This window comes from Anguilla anguilla, chromosome 9 (assembly GCF_013347855.1).
Source record: "Anguilla anguilla isolate fAngAng1 chromosome 9, fAngAng1.pri, whole genome shotgun sequence".
NCBI classification, from domain to species: Eukaryota; Metazoa; Chordata; class Actinopteri; order Anguilliformes; family Anguillidae; genus Anguilla; species Anguilla anguilla.
This window is the reverse complement of record NC_049209.1, coordinates 28,282,006-28,307,772: the sequence shown is the minus strand read 5'-3', so window position 1 is coordinate 28,307,772 and position 25,767 is coordinate 28,282,006. Positions and strand designations below refer to the sequence as shown.

The following is a 25,767-nucleotide window of genomic DNA, read 5'->3' as shown; positions in this document are numbered from 1 at the left end:
ATATATACCGTATGTGTATATACATATATAAATATAACCATTATGATGTATGCGATTAATGTGGAAATACTTCATAGGTGTGGCCTGCCACTGTGTGGTAAGAGGTAGTTACTACATAGAGAGGTGGTACGTGACTCAGCCAAGACTCTGAGGAGGCTTCAGAGTTGCTGAAAGCACAAGAATTCTGCCCCTATTGGCTGGACCTAGTTTGACATCTCCATGATTTTCCAACCTTTGGGATTCAATTGTAGAGATAAACATATTTCTGCTCACATTATGATACTCATTCAGCAATCATATTTTTATTTTTGGATACCAGTTGAAATTTCTTTGTGATGTGTTTTTTATTTATCATTGCCCAGTGTCACCTCTCAGCTTCCCTATTCATGGCTCCTCTCCCACGAGGATGTGGGCATGAATGTACAATGAATTGTAAGCATGAATTTTTGATTATAATTATGTAACTTTGGTACTACATTTATGAAAAGGAATTCATAGCTTGTAGATTTAAAATTAAATTCCTTATTAAATAACACTGTTTTACACACATCAAGAAAAAACTGCATCTTTCACCGAAAAAGTCAGATATTACCTTGATACGGACTGAGAACATTTTCTGGGCAAGAAGCCAGAACAAGAAACAGTCACAGAGTTACAGAGAACTACACAGCCCGGAGGGATGATATCAAACATCTTAAAAATTTAAAGGGGAAAAAGAAAAAGAACATACTAATTTATCTCAATTTTGGTACCAGCGAAACCTCTTATAAAAACCATATTCCAAATTGTTGTTTGATTGCAGTAGGAACCTCAGAAAGTGATGGTACATATTTTTATTTCAAGTTTAAAATTGGCCAGCTCATAATAGCCTTCAGCGGAAGGACAGGGAAGAGAAAGTACTAGGCCCAGCCACCAGAGAACAGAAATCTATCCAATAGCATTTCAACACGTCTGCGCATTGTTAAAATTTTGTGACCAGAAATTGACCAGACGGATGTGAAATATTTCCGCGTGTGCATGTGCCCCCATAGGGAGTAATAGCAAGCCTGGTCTGAAGTTAATATAGAACTCTAAATATTCAATGTTGCTGTTTCAATGAATGTTCGGATACAGCTAAAATAATAATTGTAGCATTTGTATGTATAAAACTAGGTAAAAGTTTGTAGCGATAAGTACATACTGCATTGTATCAGGCTGATTTTCATGGATTTCATGGGTGTTACAGATGTTGAACATTTTAGTTATTCTCGTCATTACAAAAAAATTACTGGGCTGAAAATTCATAATATACAAACAATAATAATACTTTGACATTAATGTTTTTAGCGACAAACAGCATTGTTCATCTACGGATTTTAATGCCAAGCATGTATACCCAGGCATTGCTATGTACAGTGCAGGGCCAAGCTGAACATTTTTTTTAATGTAACCATTTTAATGTAACCATTTGCGCCGTGGATACTGAATGACTGAAGGAGGTCAGCTTTCTGGTTAAAGACTGCATGCAAATCCAAAGCCCAAAACTGAATTTATTTTCTGGATTGTAGTACTATAATTCTGTTGCTTGATGTCCTCTGGCATGTGTTGGGAGACTCTCAGTGTTCTATCTGCATTGCTTGGCATCCAGAGGCCGCTGAGAGTGCAGTACCCCCCCCCCCCCCCCCCCCACCCCCCCACCCCCATCCCACCCCTTCTAGTTGATTTGGAGAGATGAAATTACAGATACTGCTAAATGTTTGTCCCACTTTGTCTTCTGGCCATCAACTAACAGCAATCTCACCAGTGTTTTGACACTGGGGCTGTCATCCGTCCAAAGCCTCCCGGAGACTGGCTTTTGCAGGCACTGGCCTCCTGACACCTATATTTCAGAGTCTGCTGAGCATGTGACGGGAGCTGGGGGGTTTTTATTAGAAGGAATCTCCAGGGGCACGTGGTCTCTAGCTCCTTCTGACACGCAGTCTAAGAAATGCAATGGCCAGACCGGCTGAACCTCTTTCGGATATACAAATAAAGTCCAATATAATGTGCCTCCAAAAAGTAGGCATACAGTATGAATAATGTGCACTCCCAATTACAGCCAATAATGCTGAAAAAAATCAACAGCAGGGGAATGACTTCTCAGTTGTCATTGCCGGCCAACCGGCCATTCTGGGGTGTGATGAAACTTGCAGGCGAGCCATGAATCAGGGCTCAGAGACATATTAAAACCGTTGCTTCCAGAATGATTTACCACTGAAATAACCAGTATAAACAGGTGTCTAAAACTAACATTTATGAAAACCACCACCTCACACCAACCAACCCCTGCTCCAACTCCCTATTAGAGGCATGTATTTCTCGCCTTGCGCGACTACAGCCAGGGTGGAGCCAAGCGCAGGCCCCTGAGGCATACCTGCGCAATCCAAGCTGGCTGTTTAGCAAATATCCTGAACCCTAAGGAGAAGCAGGGCACATGCAAATATGGATATACAGAGGAGCAGCCAACCACAATCACTTCCACAGGTTTTCCTTCTTCAATGAAGAGGACAATGCAGAACAGTCCTGACAATCTAGGAATAAAATAAATATGACCAGCTTAGATAAGTGTGTTTCAGGCTGCGGCAGTAACACTGTTGTCCTGAATGTAGTACTTACAGTCAGTGAGGGCTGCTCATCTCCAATCAGCACTAGCTCTCCTATAGTACTGTGTGGTTGTACTGTGGGAAATAGGTACAGGTTCACAAGGGATTGTATGGGAGGATGGGTGGATACACATGTGGAGCAGAGGTGACAGAAAAGCACAGCATAATGGCTGATTCCAAATATTAGAATAAGGGGGAACAGTAAACAATTTTTCTAATTCATCTTACTTCAATCTTCAAACTTAGTCATGCACCTCCAGTGCTAGGCAGGTACTTAGACTGTATTTAATTCCTTCAAATGCAACATAAAATAAACATAATCTTAGATTTAATATAGTTAAATCATTAAACGCATTGAAAATGGGTCACAATCTCAAGCCACTGAAGAAATATTTGGCCTGGATTTACAATTCCTATTTACTAAATGCCAATAACACACGGATTCACAAATAAAAAAATTGTCTGTTGACAGAAATCCAACAGTTGAGATGATGGCCCCCTTCATTCAGTGGAACGTTACCATTTGTGGAAAAACGATCTCACAGAGACCTTTTTTTGAATCAAAATTGGCAAGCAAACCTCTGGATGAGAGAGAGAGTGCAGGAGAGGAGCAGGGCCGCATTACTCGATGACCTAATGTCACTGAATGTTTATGACATGAGCTCGTGTCCTGCTCATGTTACTCCATGGGATTGTGTTACCACTCAAGCCCCCTTTTTAGGATTCTAAAAATATCCTCTGTGGGCCGTTGTGGCCGGGCCGGGCCGGTCTGGGGGTTCTTGCATCACGAGTTTCTGAGTTTTCGGCTGGAGGGGGAGCAGGGTGGGAGCTGCATCCCTCCGACCCACTGCGTCTGTCAACAGGCAGCTTGATATAGACATCTCATTGTGTGTCTGGGAATGCGGGCCCCTGGGGCTGCACTGATTTCGGGCTGCTGGAGGGTGAGAGGGAGGGCAGACAGCCCTTTATAGTAGTTTGAGAGGGAGCAGCGGCACAGGAGGATGAATCCACAGTGTTGCATTTTTGTCCCCTAGGGCAAAGGCCTGCTTGGGTGGACCCCTCTGTGGGTGGAGCCTAAGTCTGCATCAGCCAGTCAAGTCCCTGAGACTCACATCCAAGAACATGCTTATACATTACAATAAAAGTGTCAGAGGCTTATTTTGCCTTGCAGATAGCGTAGAGGTATAAACCATACAAAGAAAGAGGGAAGCAACCCACATCACAAATGAAATGCCTTCCTCCTCGCATGTTATGTTCACTGATGACCCCTCTGCTGGAACAGACAGACCTGCCCCTACGCAAATGAAATATGCTACAATATTCTGTCAGCTTTTTGGAAAATGTATAGTGATAAATATACGTATATATAATCAGAAAATAGTGACACAAATTATTATATCAAATAATAAATATGCCTAAATATTAATAGAATTATTTTGATGTTTTGTTATAAACAATTCCAAAGTAATGGCAAAACTTTTGTGTTGCTGCTGTCTTGATCACATCTTCGGAGCTGCCACAGCCCTTATAAGCTCAGGACAGTAGGACATGGGAGAGAGAGGGCCACAGTTCTCTATATATAATTCTCTATATATAATTTCTTTAAATATTGTAATACATCAAAGCAGCAGTAATTTATATCTGTGCCCATGCATTGTGAACTCTTGCATTGTTGTTTCAGACGACGATTACTTATTTCAATACAAAGCCGTATATTTCAATCCAAGGGCATGCCCCACCGTTTGATTTACACTTTTTCATCCCTTGGAATCTTAAATTGTTGTGTAACAGTCGTCTGACAGGCGAACGTGCATTAAAAATGAAGACCTCGGCGCAGCTGTAGCAGACTCCCACGGAGACCCTCATCCGCAGGCGAAGAGCACGTCTCTTCTCACTGAAGCATGCGAGGGAGCGCAAAAGACCTTGGCGCTAAGAAAACACTCTGTGCCGTTATAAATCTGCGGAATCTCCACTTCAGGGTCAGAGATTCAGACTGGGTTTGGAGAAAAGTCTCCGCGACAGAGAAAGGCATTTTGCATTATGTTACGTGGAAAAAAACACGCCCAGGGGAAAGCAGGAGACACTCACACTTGGGGGAAAAAATACTGAATTAAAGCACACAGCCTTCCAGTTCAGCGAAATGGAATTCATTTGGTTCCAGACCAGCTCAGAACACAAACATGTTTCTGCTTGGTACCATTTTGATCCAGATGTTTACTTATACTTAGAACCAGAAATATGACACTGGTCAATAAATGTCCTAATGTCAGCCTAATAATCGATTGCAAAACGCCTTTTTTTTTCTCAAGAACTGAAAGGTCCAGTCAGATTTGTGAGCCTGTCCCACCAGTGAAACATCATTGGTCAGTTTCAGGAGAGTCCTAACAAGCATGCATCTCTTCCAAAGGAAGGCCAAGCAGCTGCCAGTTCTTTTCATTCAGCAGTCCTCTAGCTAAGCTGTGAAGTCACTAGTCCTTGCATAATGAGTCTTGGACAAACCTGCCGACCAACACCTCCCCCTGCTCCCCCCCCCCCCCCCTCCCATCAGCCAGAACTGTAACCAATCACATGCTGCCCAAAGGGGCTGATGGCCATATTTGGACTTAGCGCAGACAAAATTCAACTCCTGATCAGGGGTCTCTTCATAACATCATCAAAGAATGTAGGATGCACTGCCCAGTAACCACACAATGTACCTATAAAGAGAAATGTATGTACACTTCTGCTGTTGTATCAAGCAGTGGGAATCTGGTATATCACACTGTCTCTCTCTCTCTCCCAAAATACTGTTTCCCCTGTAGACGAATATTTTGCTAAGCAAGGACCTGGAGAGTTTTGGACATTAAGAACTCAAATGACTCATTTGACATGTAATGTCCCGCATCTGTTGAGCAGATGGTAATAAAAAGGTGGGAAGTTCTGCTGAAATGCCTTATGATAGGCAAGGTATGTCACAGAAGAGGCTGTCTCTTGTGTGCCATCTGCCCAATGCAAAGTCTTCAGTAATAACAAGGGCAGTGGGGCAGCAGGGCAAAACAAATGAGACAAACCAAGTCTTTTTTTTCTCCAAATAAAACACTTGCTCTTGAGTACTTAACAAGGTATTTGGAAAACAAGGCAGAAGGAACTCTCAAGTGAGTCAAAAAAAAATTGGATTTTGGATGGCCACCAGGTCTGTTTTTTTCTTCCTTTTTTTCCCTTTTCTTTTTCCTTAAAAGGGACACAGTTCAGGGTCCACATATGTGAGATGGTGCAGTCGATCTCTTGGATGCCCAGAATTCTTTTCAGCTCCATTCCTTAACTTCTGGACAGAACTGGACCTGGTTTACTAAAGGAGGAACCCAGGCTGCTTTTTAAAAAATGGTCTGCCGAGATCAGCGAAATTTTGCAACACAATTGCAGCAAACTCAACTTATGTAGACAGAAACTGCCCCCCACTACCTCCCAGCAGCCACAAAAGCAGCCCTCCCTTCATCAATCTGCCACTAGTCCCCCATCACCCCACTGTGCTGTTTATCAGTATCAATTTGGCCTTAAAATAAAATGTAGGTAAATGAAGGAAAAAGAGGGCATGAAGAGGGGCAAAAAACCCCCATGCAGAGCACAGACTTCATGCAACGACGCCCTGAGTCCTGGGACAGCTCAGTGATTTGGCAAAAGTGCACATCAAAACACACCAGCTTTCTAGAAACAGACTTTAGAAATAACATTATTAAACCATTTTACTTTAGCTATTGCATCAGTAAAAATGCATGTCATTATTCTGCAAATGTGTATTTTTGCAAAGAGTATGTATAACAAATATATATTTTTATATTGGCAAAGACTGAATATAATTTGGTAATAATCAATGTTCTGTTATGCCATTAACAAAACCTTGAAATCAGGTATTTTTATGCGAGCCCGATAAACTCTTTTCTATAAGACAGCTTAGTTCCCTCTGTGCTATTCCTTCAGTTCTCCTGGACTTCCAGGACATACTACAACAGCCAGTTCACACCTTAAGGGGAAATGTGTTATATTTACCTCATGATTTACACAGGAGTTAGTCAACACTAATGCTGGGTTATGCAACCAGACACCACTGGGACATGGGTTCTCTGTGAAGGTCATGGGATAAGACTTATTTACAAATTATAGGAATTAAAATAAGCCGGCGTTTGGCTGTATCAGGTTCAGCCCTCTGTGTGCTCTGCAGCATGGTGGAGACTACCCATCCGGCTCGAATCGCAGAGAGCCATCACCAGCCAGAGGACCAGAAGACAGTCCTGTCAATCATTTCTGAGGACAGAGAAACACTATTTTCAGAATACAATTTGTGGTGAAAAAAGCCTACAGACTGGGCCTTTCTGTCAATGTATGTCCGCTTTAATGTACAGCAGGCATAGTCAGATCTATATAGATCTATTGTTATAAATAAGTAAATACTGTATATAAATATATAATGCAACGATCATACATGATCATAACATAACTCTATCATCAGGGAGTAACCACCTCTCCAGAGGATTATTTTGAAGCCTTTATTAACTTATTTGGGCTGTTCCAGGGTAACCCAAGTCATTAAAGGAGAAGTGATAGTCTCGTGCTAAACATTGTGAGCTGGGATTGTTTCATCCAGTATCCAGTCCTGGCTGTCGTGTACCTTAAACAGCACAGCCAATGCACAGTCCTCACTTATGAACCTTGCGTCCAGCCAAAGTCTGCACACAGGCCCAGAGTTGTCACTGGGATGATGGCTCCTTGCTTCTGATGCTTGATTCAGTGCTAGCAGGAAGCAGTATAGTTGACTGTGCCTAGATCACCACTGCTTAGTGCACTTCTTCACCACCTCGCTGCCTTAAACTCTCAAACCCCACTTGAATTGCTCAGATTTTCAGCCTTTCACACTGTAACACAGTAGCTACTGTAAGAAATTGCACCCAAGGGAGTCATTTCTTTTATGAACAATTATTACCATTATTCCCTCTCTGTCAGTTTCACTGCAGGTTTTATTTAATGTGATACCTAGCATTGTTTAATGTGCCGTTTTTCATTTAAATATGTATATTAATGATTCAAAGCATGCACAACATTTAGTTTCTCACTTCTGTAAGCCATTTGAATAAGCACTATACCTTATCCTTATTTACCTTTATCAGACAAAATAGAACCAAATTCATCAGCCTAGCTGACTGCTTTCAACATTGCTGTTTGGAGGTCACGTGTCATGTCTCAACTCACTTTCTCTGCTTAACATAAAAGAATGAATGATGTAAAAATCTGGTATTAAACACAAAAGCACAAACAGGGGTAGGTCGTTAACATTCTATTTAGCAGTTTGGCAATAAAAGCAAAACCATAATTCTAAACAATGCTAGATTCAGCACCTCTGAGATTAAAAAAAAAAAAAAAAAAACAGTCCACTTACATATGTAACATATGTACAGTGTACCTATGGTGCTCATGTCTTCTTCAAGGAAAACAGAAAAAAGAACCAGTCAAACTCCGAATATGTAAAAATAAAAAAAACTTTAAGGCTGAGCCATAAAAAGAGAAAAACAAAAACACACAAATACGCAAGAGGAAATTGCCATTTCCAACATTCTCTGTTTTGCCATCTGCGACAAATATAATCATTAATCAGAAGAAATAACTGCCAGTCGCTCTTGAGACTGAGGGGGAAAAAACTATTAATCAGCAAACTATGCATTTTTGGCCTTCAATACACATGAAAATGGCAGCATTCCATTTCACTTTTGGTCTGCCTTTAATTAATAAATTGTGAAATACTGTGTATAAAAGTATAACATGGAAAAAGCAAACAGATCCACATTTTCATGCCTTTTGCAAAGAATCCTACCGACAAGAACAGTTTCTTATTATCTGATCTCAAGGTTTTCATTTGTGTAGGGCTTCAGGAAGAGCCACACTATTGTATGTTGTCATAATTAGGAAATTGGTAACTATTCCTGCTGGAGCTAGTCTGCTGGAATGCAGATGGTTTTCAACATTTTAATTCAGTGAACATAATTTCACTTTAAATTAATTTCAAACTTCCTCAGTGTAAGATGCCAACATGAACCTGTGGGGGTTTAAATTGTGATATGGGGGTGGATGGGCCTCACAGTCTGGTACGTGGCACCCCTGCAGGGTAACGCATAAGTGCGCAACAACAGTAGAACCACGCATGGAAGGATTCAGTCAGCCAGGATGACCCCATCTCATCTCTCTCCAAGACCCCTACACCAAAGAATGTCTTATATTCTCGTTTTTGCCATCATTTTACTGCATAGCCAAGCAGCCCTCCCCTCCACATTTTTTTAATTTACAGTATTTTACAGATCGTGTTTCCAGCCAGAAAAGCACATGCAGTGCACTATTTCTTACATTCAGGTTTCTAACAAGGAAAGGTCAGACGACCCCTGACCTGACCAGATTAAGATTTCTGCTTCTTGCCAGTTATACAGTACAGACAAACAATATGGATGGGGGGAAAAAAACCAGGGGCAATGATTTTCTCAATAAAATACACCACTGAAAAACAGTCGGTTAAAAACAGTGTTCCTTTTAAATGGTTTTACCTAAGATAGAGGCAGAAACAGATTCAAAAACATGAAAACATCTGGCTTCAACAAAAAAAGTCCCAATTCACCTTCCATGACCTCTGACAGCTGGTCGAATTGAAGCAAAGCAACAAGGCCAAGAAAGGAGAATCTTAAAAAAATTTTTTTTTAATTTGTGACATGTTCCCTGTCAACTATGGCACTGATCCTCTCAGCTTCCTTTCTTATGAGGTGGTTGCAGGAAGAAACAAGGAATTTGGAACCCAAAAAGGAATGACCGCTATTCTCTTTGTACTCCACTCTCCGTCAGATACTCACGTGGGACTGAAACAACAGGCCACTGGCACTTCCTACAGTGCGCAAATCCAGCCTCCAGCAGGTCAGACCTGCATCTGTGTAGTGGATACGTGTGTATCCAGTACTGACGGAATGCGCAGCACAGAGGTCACAGGCAGAGCTAGCCAGGAAAGGAACCTTCAGAGGCCGAGAACCTTCCAGTGCTGCATTCATTTCAAATAATGACAACTTCTGCCCTTGTTTCATAAATGCACTGTTTGGATGTCTATAAATGTCCAAGCCACTTGTCCTCCACTTCTTGTCCTATGCAGTGATACCTTGACTTCCATTTCTCCAGTTCAGGTCCTTGTTAGTAACAGTGTTAGGAACAAAATAGAATTCAGGCACATCTTATGACTATGCAGGAACAGGGCAGAAAAACACCATGGAAAGGGGGAAATTCCACACTAGAGTCCACACTAAAACCTTACTGGTCCCTAAATGTATTTATTTATTTTATTATCCTTTATTTTAGCATGAAACCCCATTTTACATGTAGATCTAAAACTTTTTTTTTTACAAGGTGGGAGGGCTGACATAAAAATAAAAAAAACGCCATAAATCGCCTGTGTGAACTGTGTCAGCGAGTCATAAACTGTTGAATTACAGAGCAGTATTTGCAACATGTAGACTTGTATGGTAATGCTGTTAGGCTAGAAGATAATATAATGCACACCCACTATGAGGAAATTTGAGTCCTTTCACATCTCTTTTAGTGACCCAAGGATCCTCAGACAAAGAGGAGGAACAATTTGGTTTTGAAGCAATATCCTATGGAGGAAATCAGGAAGGGGGCACATACTTTTTCACAATACTGTAAATTATAGAGCAATGAGTACAGGTCCACTGACAGAATCATACGTTCTACAACTGCTCACTCAAATTAAGAGGAAGCATGCTTGCTAAGCCACAAGGCAAACTGTGCGTGCAAACAAGTATTAGTCTTGGCATGACTGTGGTCTTAAAAGGCTGCAGCATGCTGTCCAGCTGTAATTAGCTCCATTCATCTGAAATTTATTTCCAGAGAAGTTTTACCACTCCACAGCAAATTACACCATTTGATCCAAAGCATTTTTACCAAGCAGCTTTTCTCCCAGAACAGACAAACTCAGTGAGCCTCGTTCACAAAACATGAAAACTAACAGATTTGATGGTTAACTGCGCTTATGAACATGTACATGAACAAAAAACAATTTGGCATTGATATCTATAAGGACTGTGCCGATATGTTTCCGGAGCGCGATGAACACACAATACACATGACCTTCAAGGCGGCATGCCTCTTACGGGATTACTAAAGTGTTCCCTCAGGCTGATCAAAATGAACAGGTGCACGCATCCAACTTATGAACAAGTGGCATTCATCATCTGATACACCTGGGATATGTACAAATTGAAGGTCTGTGTATGTTTCCACTTTTCTTAAGAACAAAAGTAACAAGAATTAAAAAGTTTTGTGAATCAGGCCCAGTATATTCTATTCAAATGTTTTTTCCAACCTATTTGTGTTTCCAACAGCATGTTACTTATGGTATTTTTCTATAATTATTTTCATCAGACTTTTGAATTTGTTTTTGCTACCATTCCGCTATACACTCACCGGCCACTTCATTAGGTACACCTGTTCAACTGCTCGTTAACGCACATATATAATCAGGCAATAACGTGGCAGCAACTCAATGCATTAAGGCATGTAGACATGGTCAAGACGATCTGCTGAAGTTCAAACCAAGCATCAGAATGGGGAAGAAAGGTGATTTAAGTTTGAACGCGCCATGGTTGTTCGTGCCAGACGGGCTGGTTTGAGTATTTCAGAAACTGTTGATCTACTGGGATTTTCACGCACAACCATCTCTAGGGTTTACAGAGAATGGTCCAAAAAAGAGCAAATATCCAGTGAGCTGCAGTTCTCTGGGCGAAAATGCCTTGTTCATGGCAGAGGTCAGAGGAGAATGGCCAGAAAACAGCCCTGCAGCTACTTTAAAACTCAAGTCCAATGATGTTAAATCCAAATCCTTTTGGATAGAAAGGCTGGTTTTAATCATAAAGGGATGACGCCCATCCCCTCACACACACACACACACACACACACACACACACACACACATCCATACACACACCAAAAAGATACAAAGTGACAAGGTCTCACAGTAAAATAAGGCCACAGATGGGGTACCTGTCAATGAAGGTTCCAAACAGCAGCCTGATGGTCTTCTGGACATTCTCAGTGCACAGCCAGCTCCACTGGTCCTTCATGAGCAAGCACAGGATGTTCAAGGCCACGTCTGCTAGCGCTGTCTCTGCTGGAGTGATCACAAACGCACGTTCACACACAGAACATTAACTGCAGTGAATCCAGAGCTTAGAAATGCAGAAATACATTGGCAGATAACGTAGTATAGTAACTGAGGTACTATATGCTTCCCATATCAGTCCCAAATCACAGCATTGTTTTGTATTGGACCTACGTGAGTTTGAATATGTTTGAAAAAAGAAATTTCAGGTGTATAGCAAATGAGCATTCCCATGTTAATAAAAGAATTTTGACAAAGAAAATGCCAGATAAAATCCTATCATTTTAAGTTGATATACATACAGTACCTAGGCCAGTATCACGGCAGATACAAGAACACAGTCACACTTAGGACCTATGCAGCTGTAACTAAGAGCATACAGAAACACACTGTGTGTGAACCACAGCAAACAAACAATTCAGAAAAGTTCCTAAACCACTTTGACCACAAATATACAATCACACACTGAAGTTGAGCAAATATTAACTATGAACCCTTGGGCACTTGTGTACACTTGCACTGTAATAAAAAACACTGTTAAGAGGGAGTCTTCCACTGTTACTACACACGCACTGTGGAAAACTTATCTGGCAATGTTTTAGGACCTAAACAACAACTACTAGACCTAGACCTATGTATAAATACAGAAAGAAGCAGCTTCTTAGTTGTAAGTCGGCTGTACATTTTAACTGCACCTGAATGTCCATGACAACATGAAATTAAAGCCTAATCACAAAAACTATACATCATTCTAGAGAAATCTGCTATCTGAAAACTGGGTTTCAAACTGAAACCATTTGCATCTTTGTCTTTACTGAATCAATTAAGATTATGTTCCAGGCTCAGGGGTACAAAGAAGTAGGCCTACCCCCCACCATACCCTAAATTTGAATACAAAGAGGTCAGGACCGATGACCAGATCACCTGCATCCCACACAATGTGGCATGAACCTATTCTGACCACACAACAAGACAAGGAAATGTCTTGCATGTTCCTTCTAGACCCCAGCTGAGGGTGCCTTTGGGAAAAAGTCTGGCTCATGCATAATGTGAACCTGCCCTCTTGTGTCCAAACAGCTGAGGTGCAGATTTTTAGATAGACGCACACAGACAAGATGTAGCATAATCAAGATGTATGAAGCAATTGCAGACCAATTGCAGAAATTGCATTATTCCTGGATGGAATTTGATACAATAAACTGAAAACTGGTGATAGGACATATCTGATGTTTCATTAAGAGCAGAAATATAATCTCTGAACTACACATTAATAGTGCAGTTCAAGATAAAGGTTTCCCTTTGTATGCCTATTATTTTTTAAAGTGCACTTAACTCAATCTCCAAGTTCACCCTAAAACAAAAACAACATGGTCTAAAATGGAAAAAGTTTATCAAGAATTTTCTCTCAGTTCTATTAGTATTTAAGTTAAAGCATAAAACACTTTGGGCCTCAAGCACAACACCAACACAACACCTCAGGCACTGGCAGTAAGGCAGATACGTTTCACCCTATACGCAGCTAACAACTGAACAGAAAACACATTATGAAACACACAGGCACAACGAGACAATGAATTGTGCTGTATCCCACCAGCTCCCTGCACTCTGTTCTCCAGACACGCGGAGCTGACCGGGTCCCTGTTCTCCTCGCTGCCCTTGGGCTCCTGGAGGTCTTGTGCCCTACTCAGGGCCTTCTCCTGCTCCTTCAGGAAGCCCTCCAGGGCGGTTAGGGAGAGGCCATTGAACACCTGCACCAACAGGGCAGACACACAAAGGAAGGCGCAATACACATCAATACTGTGTCAATATATCAGAAATGACTGACTACGTCAGGGATACTGAAGTCTGGATCTTGTGTCCAGTAGTCTTGCTGTTTTTCATTCTACCTATTTAATGACGGACTGATTTAGACCTGGGACACCAGGTGAGTGGAAACTCTGGCCAATAATGGCCATTAATCAATAAATCTACCATCGATCGAAAAAAAAACCAGCAATACTACCAGACTCGAGGACCAGGTCTGAGTATCCTTGCATCACATTCTATTTGTGCGGGTGGCTACCCCGGTCTTGAAGTGCCACAGGGTCTGCTGGTTTCTGTTTTTCACTTTAAACACACATGAAATACGATACATTTCATTTCCAAAGCATTGAATAATAATTCTACAGCAGTTGGAATTCTGCAACACAAGAAAACACCACAAGTATACTCAATAATTGTTAGAAGGAAGATATAGAAGGAAGACATATACATCACGTATATACACAGGGTACACTGTACATTGACTTGACATCACACAGCATACATATACATTACATATTATCCCCATCAGTGGTGCCATATGGTCTGCCCCTAAAGCCCTGTAACAGCATCCACAGTGTCCTGTATCGCTCCTAATTTGAATAAAGCTCTGAGATGCGTGAAAAGCTCTGTATGGCAACCAAACATGAGGGGCAGGACGTACGATAACACTCACTGTGTTCTCTTCATTGAAGCAGTACTGCACCTTGGGCTGCAGCTCGTCCAGGTTGAGAGCGGGAGAGATTTTACTGGAGAACCGGAGGCGAGACCTGGCACGGCACGGCACAAAAAATGGCCCAAAATTATTAAGAGAATGTTTTATGGATTTTAGCATGAAATACATTTAAATTTTGCCATAGTCATGATAAAAAATGATTTAAAAGGGTAAAACCATAACAGTATACTTAAGCCAAATCACCCTCTTACTCAAAAGAAGCAAGCAGATAAAGCTTGTCCTTTTAGATCAGAATAGCATATTTTTTTATAAAAGCTTATATCATAAAAAGCATAACATGAGGACGATTTCAATGGATATGCTGGGCAAGAGAAATCCACTCAATCTTCACAGTAAAAGGCTTGCTTGTACCAAGCCATGTGCAGATACTGCAGCTCACCGAGCTGTGGAATCACAGTAAAAGTGACAGGCAATATTATGATGATGAAGGCTGACCTAGCATTTCAACTTTTAATATTTTTTAGTGTGTGCCAAAATAAAATAAGTGCAAATGTAAGTACTCCAGATGTTTATTTGTGGGGTATGCTACCTCACACATTTTTTTTTAGTTTTAACTTTGATGAGAGTAAGAGGAGGTCAACTTCAGGGCAGGTCTCATCCTCCTCTCAGGAGACGGAGAAAGGGATGCAGCCGTACTTTGTTTTCTTCCCGTCGGACTGTGCTTTCCCGTCGGCCTCTCCCTCCGGCTCCTCTGTGGGGCTCTGGGGCTCAGAGCGGGGGAAGGCCGTTTTCAGGGTGTCCACGATGGCGTTCACCACGATCTACACATTTGTGTGTTATCATAGAGAGAGAGAGAGAGAGAGAGAGGCGAAAGGAACACTGACAGTTAGCCATGTGCCACAAGTGCTACTTGTCAGATTTTAAGAAGGTAATTTTTTTAATTTATTTAGCAACCATAAGTTTCTCATAGATGCAGTCACTCACCTATTGGAAAAAGTTTCCAGCCAAAATCTGACAAGTGGGTAAATTTTGTTTCTGTCACTTTTAGTTAAAAAAAAACTTGCGGGGATCTAAAAAGTTGCTAAATCACAGGCAACAAGGGATTCCCTTGGAAAGTGTTAGGAGAATGTGCCAAGCATCAGTATCATAATCAATACAGACCATGTTATTTTTGTGTAATGATTGGTGCTTACAAATACATTTTTTATTTAAGACCCGACAAAGTAAAAATCGCAAATGGTAATGGTAAGATTAAGGGCTTGTTGTCAATGAACTACCTTCTTTGATTAAATGGACATGATACATATCATATGTTATAGCAGGGATCAGAGTTTACATTGTTCAAGTGGTTCATACTGTATTATAATAATAATAAAATCATAGAATTTAAATTTTACTGTTGGATAAGGGACACAAGGCAACATGTGGAAGGAGATTACATATACCTTATCTATCCTTGATACAACAAAAGGTTTCTTCACAAAGGCTATTCTCGCATCAGTATTAAGAGCCAGAAACTCCTGCACCTCTTCACTGTTGGCAGTTTCAGGAATATTACAGAGTTGCTAAGAGACAACACAAAACAAAATACACACTAACATAAAGTACATGATATAATAAGGAGATAACTTAATCTGTAATGAAAATAGTACTGTACAGTATACCTGTATATACAGTATAACAAATGTCACAGGCTCATTCCCTACCTTGAGAAATGTCTCCAGTTGGCCTTTCCGGGCCCCTACTTTGTCAATATCCACGTTTCCAAAGGAAAGATCCGGAAAAGGTTTCTTGGGCCCTTTTACATCTACATTTTAAACAAAATGTCATTCCTTTTCAACAGAAATTCACCACACCTCAAAATTTGTCTCTAAGCAGCCTGTCAATTTTTTTCTTTGTCAACATTTCAAAGATGGGATGAGCACTCCAAAGCATATTTCATTGACTTTATTTAATCCTTTATTTCTTTATCAGGAAAGTTGACGGATAAGATGCTCTCTTTCCAACAACAGCCAAGCCAAGAGGATCAAGTCTGAGCCTGAAACTTTCAGGTATTACAAGATTAATCTGGTTAATGTCTGGAGAGGAGGTTGCCTCTAGGAGATACATTAGCGTCTGAGTGCGTCTGCAGATCACAGTCACAGTAATAATCATGGAGCTGTTTGATGAGTGTTTCTCAGAATGCTCCTCACTTTTTATCACCTTCCGCAGGTCAGCCTTCTCCTCCAGGCGAGTCTGCAGGTTCAGGAACTCACTGTAGCGCCGGTTCACCATGTGGTAGGCAACGGAATGAAATGTGCCTGGGTTCTCTGTTTCTACTGTGGTTTCATACTGCATCACAAAGGCAGGGACAGTCAGACAGAAACAGGAACACCCCAGCCACACTACCCACCCCCCACCCCCGCCCCCCTTACCCGACTAACCATCCATCATGCAACCAAGACCAGACAATATCAACAACACAAGAGCATGCAAATGCACCACATTCAGAAGAATCACAGAGACATCAACCTCTGAATTAAGGACTGACAAGCTAACCAAAGGAAAAGAACCCAGAAATAGTATACACAATTATCAAATTTCATATTTTCATCGATTCAAATATGCAAACATTAAATAAAAACAAGGCACACATTCCATTGATAATAACGCTTGATGCACTACTAAAATTTGATAAAGGGAAATGTCTATTGCACTATTATTGAACAATGTGAGCAAGTCAGCATATGGTGTTTGATATTTGAGAAGGGAAAGACCACAATCAAAGAATTTGCATGAGAGATAGCAGGTCAATTGAAAGGAGATGTATTGTCTGGAAAGCTAACATAAAACTGAATATTCTAAAATGATCCCCATTACCAGTGGTTTTACTACTGGTGATTAACTTAAAGGAAGGATTATAGTTATAAAATGGGACTGGCCTAATTAAAGAATAGGGCTACCATAATGTTAGGTAGACAATTCCCATTAAATAATTAAACTTCATAAATGATTGCATTTTCACATCAATCTCCATGTGAATGACATCCATTTCCAATGGCTTTGCACTCTTCTCAGCTCTTTATTTTGTTTTTTTCAGGACTTTAACAACTTTCATACCTTGACTGTGTAGAGGGTGTAAAGGTGGGAGCCTGAACCCTTGTGCTCCTTGGCTGTGATGGTGCCAGTGATCCGCAGGTTCTGAATGACCACTGGGCCGTCCGGGCTGGTGAGGGGCTCAAAGCTGAAGGTGGCCAGAGGGACCCCCCCAGCAACAGCACCTGAAGTCTGCGGGGGACCTTCGATGGAGAGGTCATTCAGGTTGCTTCGCCCTGCTTGTTTCATGCTCCCTGACTCCTTCTCTGGGACTCCATCTTGGTAGATGTTTCCCCAGCTACTTTTCCTTTCTGCTTTTGTTCCTTCTATGCTCACTTGGTTTTCAGGCTGGTCCAGGTCTTCAGTGACCAGCACCTTTGGGCAGCAACCCTCCCCTAGCCCTGGACAGCCCTGTGGCTCTTCATCCTGGTCTGCAATACCAGCAGTGTATTCGCACAATCTGTCCGTCAGCCCTTCTTCTGGGCCAATCAGGATCAGTGACTCCATGGAGCTTTTCTTGAAATCAGACATGGGCGACTCCTGGTCAGAGTCAGACTCTTGATAGAAAGGGTTAAACATGTCAGGTCTCAGGTAGTCCAAGGTGCTGCCTGCCCCTGGTTTGCCATGATTGGCCACACCTTCCTGCCTGGCCTCCTCTTCTATGTCCTGCTGGTAGTACAGCTCAGCACAATCAATGACATCATAGGCAGCCAGCTCAGGAGGCGGGGTTTCAGTTACAAGGGGAGTTTCTGGCCGAACTGTCAGGTTCAAGAAGCAGGGGACATCAATTACTTTGTTTTGCTGCTGCTGGATGGTTAACAGAGGTGGGGGTGTAGCTTCCAGGTCATCCACATCTTCCACGGCTTGCTTGCTGGACTTTGTGAAGATGTCGATGATGAGCAAGTTCAGCCAGTCAGGATCGGACATTTTGGCGATAAGGGGGAGGAGAACATTGCAGGTGATTAGCTCCCCAACTACAAACCGACCTGTTCTGGTCTCCAGGTGAGGGGGCGGGACCAGCACGTGCAATAGCAGGTCAACTATGGCCCTGGCATAGTTTAGCTCAGCAGCAGAGCTCTCCATAGCTGGGTGAGCCCTGCACACTTTACAATATATCTTCCAGAGGCTGCTGTCCAGGCAACGGTCATCTTCATCTCTGTCCACCACCAGGTTCTTCTCCTGCTCAGCCAGGACCTCTTTAACCCTAATGTAGCTCTGGAGGTGGCACCCACACAAGTCCAAGACCCTCTGTGTCAGGGCTTTCCTGTCCACCTTCTGCGCTCTGGTCTTCAGCCCTTGAGCCACAGCCAGCATGGCCCTCTGCGTCTCCACCTCAAACTCCTCCTCTGAGGACACGGAGCGATACCACGAGGACACAAAGTCACGGATGATCTTGCAGATGGTGCTCTGGATCTCGCGGTCCAGCTGCAACTCACTCTCCGGCAAGTTTGGGACCCTCTTCAGGGAGATGAAGTGCTCCAGGTGGAGCACGCTGTTGGCATCCAGGACAGCCTGGTACCCCAACCAGCCGCCCAGCACCACCAGGAGGCTTGTGAACATGCACAGCAGCCAAATGTTCACCAGCAAGTGGAACAAAACCATCCAGGCCAGAAGGGCCCCCAAGCCCCACAGTCTCCTTTGCCCCAGCAACTCTGACAAAGCCCATGGACTCTGGGTTACAGTCTCAGGTTGAGACATCTCTCTTTGTGGCCCAGATATCTACATCAAAATATATGTGATTAATCAATGATCATCACCCTTAGTTTTGTATCTATATCAAAATACATGAAATTATATCATACATATCGTATAAGTAGGCCTATATATCATGAATCAGTCACCACCATGTTTTTGTAAACAGCTATGCTTACGGTGGCTCTAGGTGGTGAGCTGAATGTATTGAAATTCAAAATGAATTCATCTTTTTTTAAACAAGATGCTTTACTGGACAAAAAAACATGTAAATGTATTTTCGGACATAAATGCAATTCCTGACATACTTGTACAAAATACACGATTAGCTATAACCGCGCGCGTCTCCATCAATTGGTTATTGCTTGGTATACAGTAGCCTATGTTAATTAGCAGGCTAGGTATCCTGATCCATCGTATCCACTCATTTCTCAGACTGATTTAAGCAAGTCGCCCCCTCTTTCAAGGTAGTAGCTAGTAATACGCCTCTACCAATATGCTGGCTAGTTCATTAGGCAGCTAGCGCTAGCTGATTGTCACAGAAATCTATTTATCCAGCAAGCTAGACAGCAAGATAGTAAACCAATATTGGTGTTGCTAGGTTTCCATTTAGATGCCATGCAACCCAAATCTGGAATGGAAATATACCGATTATTTAATATTACGTCCAAGACAAGATTCCTTCAAAATTGCTGTTTGCGCTGGAGCAAGGTAACAAGTTATTATTAGCTCCTAATCTAATTTCATGGTGACCAAAGCCGTAACGTTAGCAACCGACACCGTGTAGTTCTGCACGTAAATCGTGCCGGTCGACATACCTTTATGTCACAGGACAATTCGACTGAACAACATCGGCAAAGAAAAATAAATTTAGCAATTCGCTTTAAGTGGAATAAGTCCGCGTATTTAACCACAATGGTTTACGCAATCTTCCAGACACCTGTAATGTTTACTTCCCGTAATTCCAGCGTGACGTTTCCTGGGCTCACCAGTGGTCGAAAAGGGGGAAACGCGTTTCAATAATGTGAGTAGTCTAAACCAGAGAGGATTTTGTCTCTGGCTGAAGGCACCCAAGGATTTGAGTCCCTGAAACATCTTTAAAATTAAATGCCAGTGCTTCGGTGCAGTAACATTATAACGATATCGATTACGTTAAAAATGCCTTTCAGTGGACTGAGATGGCATAACTTTGTCTGCGGCAACGTACGGTCAACTGACGTGATCATAGTGCAAACTTGTCCCTACTGTAGCCTACTGGAAACTATTGGAATAGTTCCTGTTGCAAACGTTCCTAGTAATATGAATTAAAATAAAGTCGTATGAATTAAAACAAAAACGCCTTCAAGTATTCCAGGTTATTTACCCCGCTCTTTTGCAGAATTATCCACATTATTTTAAAAATACACGTCGCACAGCAGGAATTCTTTGGCTGATCTGCTGTGTGCTTGCGCCAGTTGCATAAGTGGCACAGGTCCCCTGCGTGAAAACAACGTGAGAACACAATCCGATAGGCCTACCCTGTAGAATAGCAACAGGTCGGGCTTTATTTTGAATAGAAATACTCATCGCCTAACTAGCATTTTTTGTAATTTACAAGTTAATTTGTTCGGTCATACTTAACACTACGATTATGACATGCATACAGGACCATAGTCTAATACAATACAGGGCTTCACCAATATCTCCTGTTTTTGAATAGAAAATAAAAATGCAGAAAAGGTTATTCTATTATTACTCTGAACTGATTATAACAATAGGCTCATGTTATTATCATTATCTTTATTTCTGAAGACTTAATTTCCCAATGCAGGTTTAATCATCTAGGAGTAGGCCTACAACAGTTCAATATTTCAGAATGCAGTGTGATTATATGTCAGTCTTTATGATTTCTGTGGGATAAATTTAATTGATAAAATGTATGGTGCGAACCATTCCCATTTGCAACAATGAGGCTTTTCCAGTGTGGAAAGTCTCAATTTTGTTCGCAGAAATGTTTCCGTTGGAAGGGGCAGATTGACTTGTTGCACTGCCAGCAGTTTTGGATCGGATGTGGACCAGTGCCCATGTCTTGAAGGCAGTAGGTGCACTCTTCTCCTGACATCCTCTGGGACTTTATCAGCTTGCGGAGGTCCTTGCATTTGACCCGGTCCATACAGCAAGCCACGTCCACAATCTTGATGTTGTTGGGGTCCCACACACAGTCCTCTTCTCTGCCGGATTTGATGCTGCTGATGTTGCTCTTTGGGGGAACCCAGGCGCAGTCATAGCCATTCTGGTGCCAGGATTTCTGTAGAGGGTGGTTGTCGCAGTCAATCTTCTTCACTTTGCCCACATTCACCCGCAGCTTAAAGACCACCTTATCTTTCTTATCCACCTTCAGAGGGTAGCACTTGGCTTTATCTTTGTTTCGACTAATGTATACACCAGCCCCCAGGAGACCATCTTGGGAGCGCTGGAAGCCCTGGGTGATGATAGTTGTGGCATTTTTGATGTGCGTGCCATGGTACATGGTGTAGACTTGCCCCCCCATAGGCTCCTCACCCCCATGCAGTGGCTTTCTGCCTTCCACCACTTGCCACCCTGAAAAAGTGACTGGCATCTTCAGTTTTAATGAGAAACCTGGGAGAAAAAAAACATGTCACGCAAGACATTGAACAAGAGTAATTGCACCCTTCAGATATTTGGAGTACTGTACCCCTGTTGGTGAGGACTTGCAATTTTCAAAGAGAGAGGGATGAGGAAAATATACAATGTCACTGTACAAACCACATTCCTGTAAAATACCGTTGGTTTGTGTTCAGAAGTTAGAAGTTCACTCATTTGAAGTAAAAAAAAAAAAAACTATATTTACAGTATATTTAAATAATTTCAGAAATTAAATAATTCATCAGTTTAGGTCATAGTATTGTTTATGGTTATATATTTTTTCTTTTAAGGCCTAATGATGTATGTACGGTAAACTGTATAATATCCAGGATTTGTATTTTCTTGCATAGTAAAGTTCAATTGCATTTGTGCTTTAGATGTTACTCATAGTAGCCAACTCAGTGGTCTGTAATGTTCTGGCACTATTAGCCATATAATTCGATTTAATATAGTTTCGTACTACTGTAGGCTCTGGAAATTAATGTAAATATACTTTTTTAAAAATCCGATATCATTTAAAACCACCTATTTTATCTGTACCTAAGCTCATTTAAACATTTACACACGCTCACTAAATGTATGTCGCTATTATTAGTTGTAGCTACATACAACAATAAAAAAAATATTTTCAAGGATTTAGGTTTCGTTTATCTCTCGTTTTTCTGCTTTTGTTATAAGATTTCTTAGAAGATGCAGCTAATTTAACTCGTAACATTTTGTAACACAGAAGGTCAGAAAATATAGACTATAGTTGCAATTCCCATCAAATTTAACTTAATACAACTTACTGGTTTAAACAAATGTTGTATTAATAGCAGCTGTTCACCTTTGTTCATTCCTTTTCTGCGGTTTTACTTGAAAATTCGCACTCTACGATAACGTTTCATTAAAATAAGTCATTAGTACTATTTTCCCGGTGCATTACACTAGAAGAATTAATAGACAAAAGAAAAGCACATCTATAAACGTTTGAAGTACAGTACAAACCTTGGAGTGATTTTAAGACACCTTACAAGGACTGGTCTGGTCGTTTGTTTCGCTTTCGATTCCCAAAAAGCGAAGGATATGTTCTGTGTCACACCTTACTAATAGCACGTTGCATCTGATGTCAGTACAACTATGTGCTTTATACAAGTGCATTGCCTTTATATCAGTTAATTGCTCTTTTTCTGTCAATTCATTACTTTGTGAAATAAATCACTTAAATTTCAGTACTTAACTCTTTCCCATAGTTCAGAGTCTACATTATTAGCCTGTACATTTGACAGAAGAGAAAACGTAAAAAAAAATACGCTATAACTTACTCGTTCTACTTTTTAGAATTGCACGTAGTCTAACTGGTAGCAATTGTATATGTTTTATAAAGCTTGCAATGTTTAATAGCAAACGTGAATGCACATACCTTGGCTAAGTAGAACCACGACGGGTTTCCAGAAAGCCTCTAACGCTAAGAACCTCTTTAAATGCCTCTTACGATCAATATTCCCTTTTAAGTTAGGAGCCGAACAGATCACACGTTCGCAGCCCCGTCCGCCCTGGCAACACGCACAATACGCATGCGCTTTCGATGCTCACAATCAGTCTACAACTACAATTCTTGTATATCTCGATCTCATAAAAAACACGTTTTCAACGTACAAAAATGCCAAGTTACTCAAAAGTATTGATATCAAAATGACGCCACGTTACGGTACTACAAACAATATAGGCTATCTTGCCTCACCGAAATTTCATAACATGTATTCCAAAGCAATGCTACCCAATATTTCCTCAATTCTTTCAAGTCACTTGGCCCTGTGTGTATATAAGCGTGCAGTACATGGACAGGCCAAACATAATATGTGTAATACATATTATGTGTGGATGGCTTTCTCACAGTCATGATTGATTGAATAGGCATCTATATGTCCAATTTGTATTGGTATGTATGTATTTTGGTGGCCAGCCTTTCTGTTGCGTGAATGATTGTATGTTTCTTGGTATAAATGTCTGTTCGTAAATGTGAATGTAACATGCTGCGAGGGAAATGTCCCCATGGGGATAAAGAAGTTCTCTATGTATGTATGTACAATATGTATATTACATGTATTTATTGTACGTTGCAAATATACAATCACTTGTACATTTAGTCAAATTCAGTTCAGAAGCAAGTATAAACATGTTTTCTGGGGAAATATGCTTCCTGTAGTGACTGACCAGCAGTTTTCTACATGAATTTCAATGTGTTCCATGAGGCAATACGAAATATTTGACACTTTGATCTGACACAACGTTTGCATGACTTTGTTATATGGTAAGATTACAAAACACAGGGCCAAGTGACTTGAAAGAATTGGTGTAACTTTTTAATAAAAGGAATACATTTGCGTCATGAAATGCATATGGATGGCCGTGAGTGAGTTTTGGTAAAGCAAATATAAGCAAGAATAAGAAAATGTTAGTGTAAAAGAGGAAATGATCTGCCTGAGGGCGAGTCGGGATTCCAACCTTAAACCGGAGGTTTACCAGTCTGTGACTTCGTTAGTGCAGCACCATGCCATAGCTATGCAATGCGTGAAATATCATTAGCAAACCTGCCGGTGGTTTTAAAGAAGAACACAGGCCAGTAAGCACAGAAGAGCTCCCGATGAATCCATATGGCTTAGCAATATTGTAGCCGGTTAATAACTGAACGTACAGACGGTAAGTGATAATGCATATGGCTTAGCAATATTGTAGCCGGTTAATAACTGAACGGTGAACGGCGGGTAGATATGGTGCAAAAGCAATAATTGATAAGTAGTAGACAATAATTAGTGAGGGTCGAAGCAGGTTAAAGAAACATGTTCCTAGCTGGGCTTGAACCTAGGACCCCGTGTTCTCAAGACTGTAACCTTGCCCACTAGGCCACAGGCGGACTAGCTGTTTAAACTGGAAATGTTTCAGAGTAAAAAGGTATGGGTATTTTGCGTGTGTATGCGCGTTTTTGATTGGGTCGTGTAGGTGAAGATTTGGCTGGTGTCAGTGAAATGTCCAATGGGGAGACATGTTGTTAGTGGGATAGGCGGCAGGAAAAATAAGAAGAAGAAGAAGAAGAAGAAGAAATAGAAGAAGAAGAAGAAGGAGAAAACGCAAAATCCCCTTAGTTTGGGGCTTTATTGTGTGGACATGTGAAGTTGTTTATGAATTCTGTTTGTTGAAATGGGGTCAGCATGTACAGAATTTAATGTTTTTAAGGGCTGAGTGTCTGTGGCTGTTGTGGTTATTTCTGTGGGGAACCCTGAAAAGTGCCAAACTCTCGGTGCTGTATAGGTATGGGGCATGCCCTCGCCAAGGCGTAACTTGGCGGGATGCCATACCTGCCATCCCAATCTCATAAAAAACACGTTTTCAACGTACAAAAATGCCAAGTTACTCACACATACAAGACCAGTCCAGGCCTGCCATTAAAAGTATTGATATCAAAATGACGCCAAGTTACGGTACTACAAACAATATAGGCTATCTTGCCTCACCAAAATTAAATAAGATGTATTCCAAAGCAATGCTACCCAATATTTGCTTTCAAGTCACTTGGCCCTGTGTGTATAAGCATGTACATGGACAGGCCAAACATATGTGTGGATGGCTCTCTCACAGTCAAGATTGATTAAATAGGCGTGTATATGTCCAATTTGTATTGGTATGTATGTATTTCGCTGGGGGGCATGGACTCGCTTATTTTTAGTAGGTCTGCTGCTCTCTCTCTCTCTCTCTCCTTGTTAGTATCCTCGTCATCTGACGTCATGATTATTTTCTAACTGCAAGGTTGGTCGGGTGACTGGCTGCAATAATAGGATTTATTTGGTACGTTAGCAGTCTATAGTCAAACACCTTTGCAATGGTCACTTTGCTCCGACAGAGCGTGCGCGATTCAAAGTTTGAACAGGGAGTCTCCGTAGCGTTTGAGTTACTGCAGCTAAATTACTCCATCAGTTATTCACACGTCTCGTAACGAGGCTAAATCGCATGCGAGCTACTACTACGGCTAACTATATACACAAATTTATCTCATTAGGATATACCCCTTGAAATGCATCATCTCGTATCGAAGTTACCGAACA

At 41.4% G+C, this 25,767-nt stretch overlaps 2 protein-coding genes across 6 annotated transcripts in view; both read right to left on the bottom strand.

Annotated features, from left to right (window-relative positions):
- LOC118236035 (sorting nexin-19-like) overlaps positions 1-20,446 on the bottom strand; it is a 33,817-nt gene extending 13,371 nt beyond the window's left edge. The window contains exons 1-10 of one of the 4 annotated variants that reach the window (XM_035434036.1): positions 19,858-20,446; positions 17,372-19,066; positions 16,465-16,603; positions 15,979-16,079; positions 15,718-15,837; positions 14,969-15,093; positions 14,273-14,366; positions 13,388-13,544; positions 11,679-11,805; positions 6,494-6,902 (exon numbers count right to left, since the gene is read on the bottom strand). In XM_035434036.1, coding sequence (XP_035289927.1) covers positions 6,893-6,902; positions 11,679-11,805; positions 13,388-13,544; positions 14,273-14,366; positions 14,969-15,093; positions 15,718-15,837; positions 15,979-16,079; positions 16,465-16,603; positions 17,372-19,045 — 2,547 coding nt within the window. In that variant the 5' untranslated portion in view covers positions 19,046-19,066; positions 19,858-20,446 and the 3' untranslated portion in view covers positions 6,494-6,892. Of the gene's footprint in view, positions 1-6,493; positions 6,903-8,865; positions 9,809-11,678; positions 11,806-13,387; positions 13,545-14,272; positions 14,367-14,968; positions 15,094-15,717; positions 15,838-15,978; positions 16,080-16,464; positions 16,604-17,371; positions 19,067-19,857 lie in introns of those variants that run through there. The other 3 variants (XM_035434037.1, XM_035434034.1, XM_035434035.1) reach the window with 3 other exon arrangements.
- A 114-nt stretch (positions 20,447-20,560) lies between these two features.
- gig2o (grass carp reovirus (GCRV)-induced gene 2o) lies at positions 20,561-23,315 on the bottom strand. Of its 2 annotated transcripts, XM_035434039.1 has the most exons (3): positions 23,088-23,237; positions 22,673-22,770; positions 20,561-21,658 (listed from the first exon to the last, which is right to left on the bottom strand). In XM_035434039.1, the coding sequence occupies exon 3, from the start codon at positions 21,636-21,638 to the stop codon at positions 21,012-21,014; it is 627 nt and encodes a 208-aa protein (XP_035289930.1). In that variant the 5' UTR covers positions 21,639-21,658; positions 22,673-22,770; positions 23,088-23,237; the 3' UTR covers positions 20,561-21,011. The 2 variants fall into 2 exon arrangements, with proteins under 2 accessions (XP_035289930.1, XP_035289929.1); XM_035434038.1 differs by lacking the exon at positions 22,673-22,770 and having other exon boundaries at positions 23,088-23,315.
- Between the last annotated feature and the right edge of the window lie 2,452 nt (positions 23,316-25,767).

Coding starts and splice junctions, on each gene's coding strand:
- gig2o (XM_035434038.1), bottom strand. CDS start 21,638: ATGCCAGTCACTTTTTCAGGGTGGCAAGTGGTGGAAGGCAGAAAGCCA.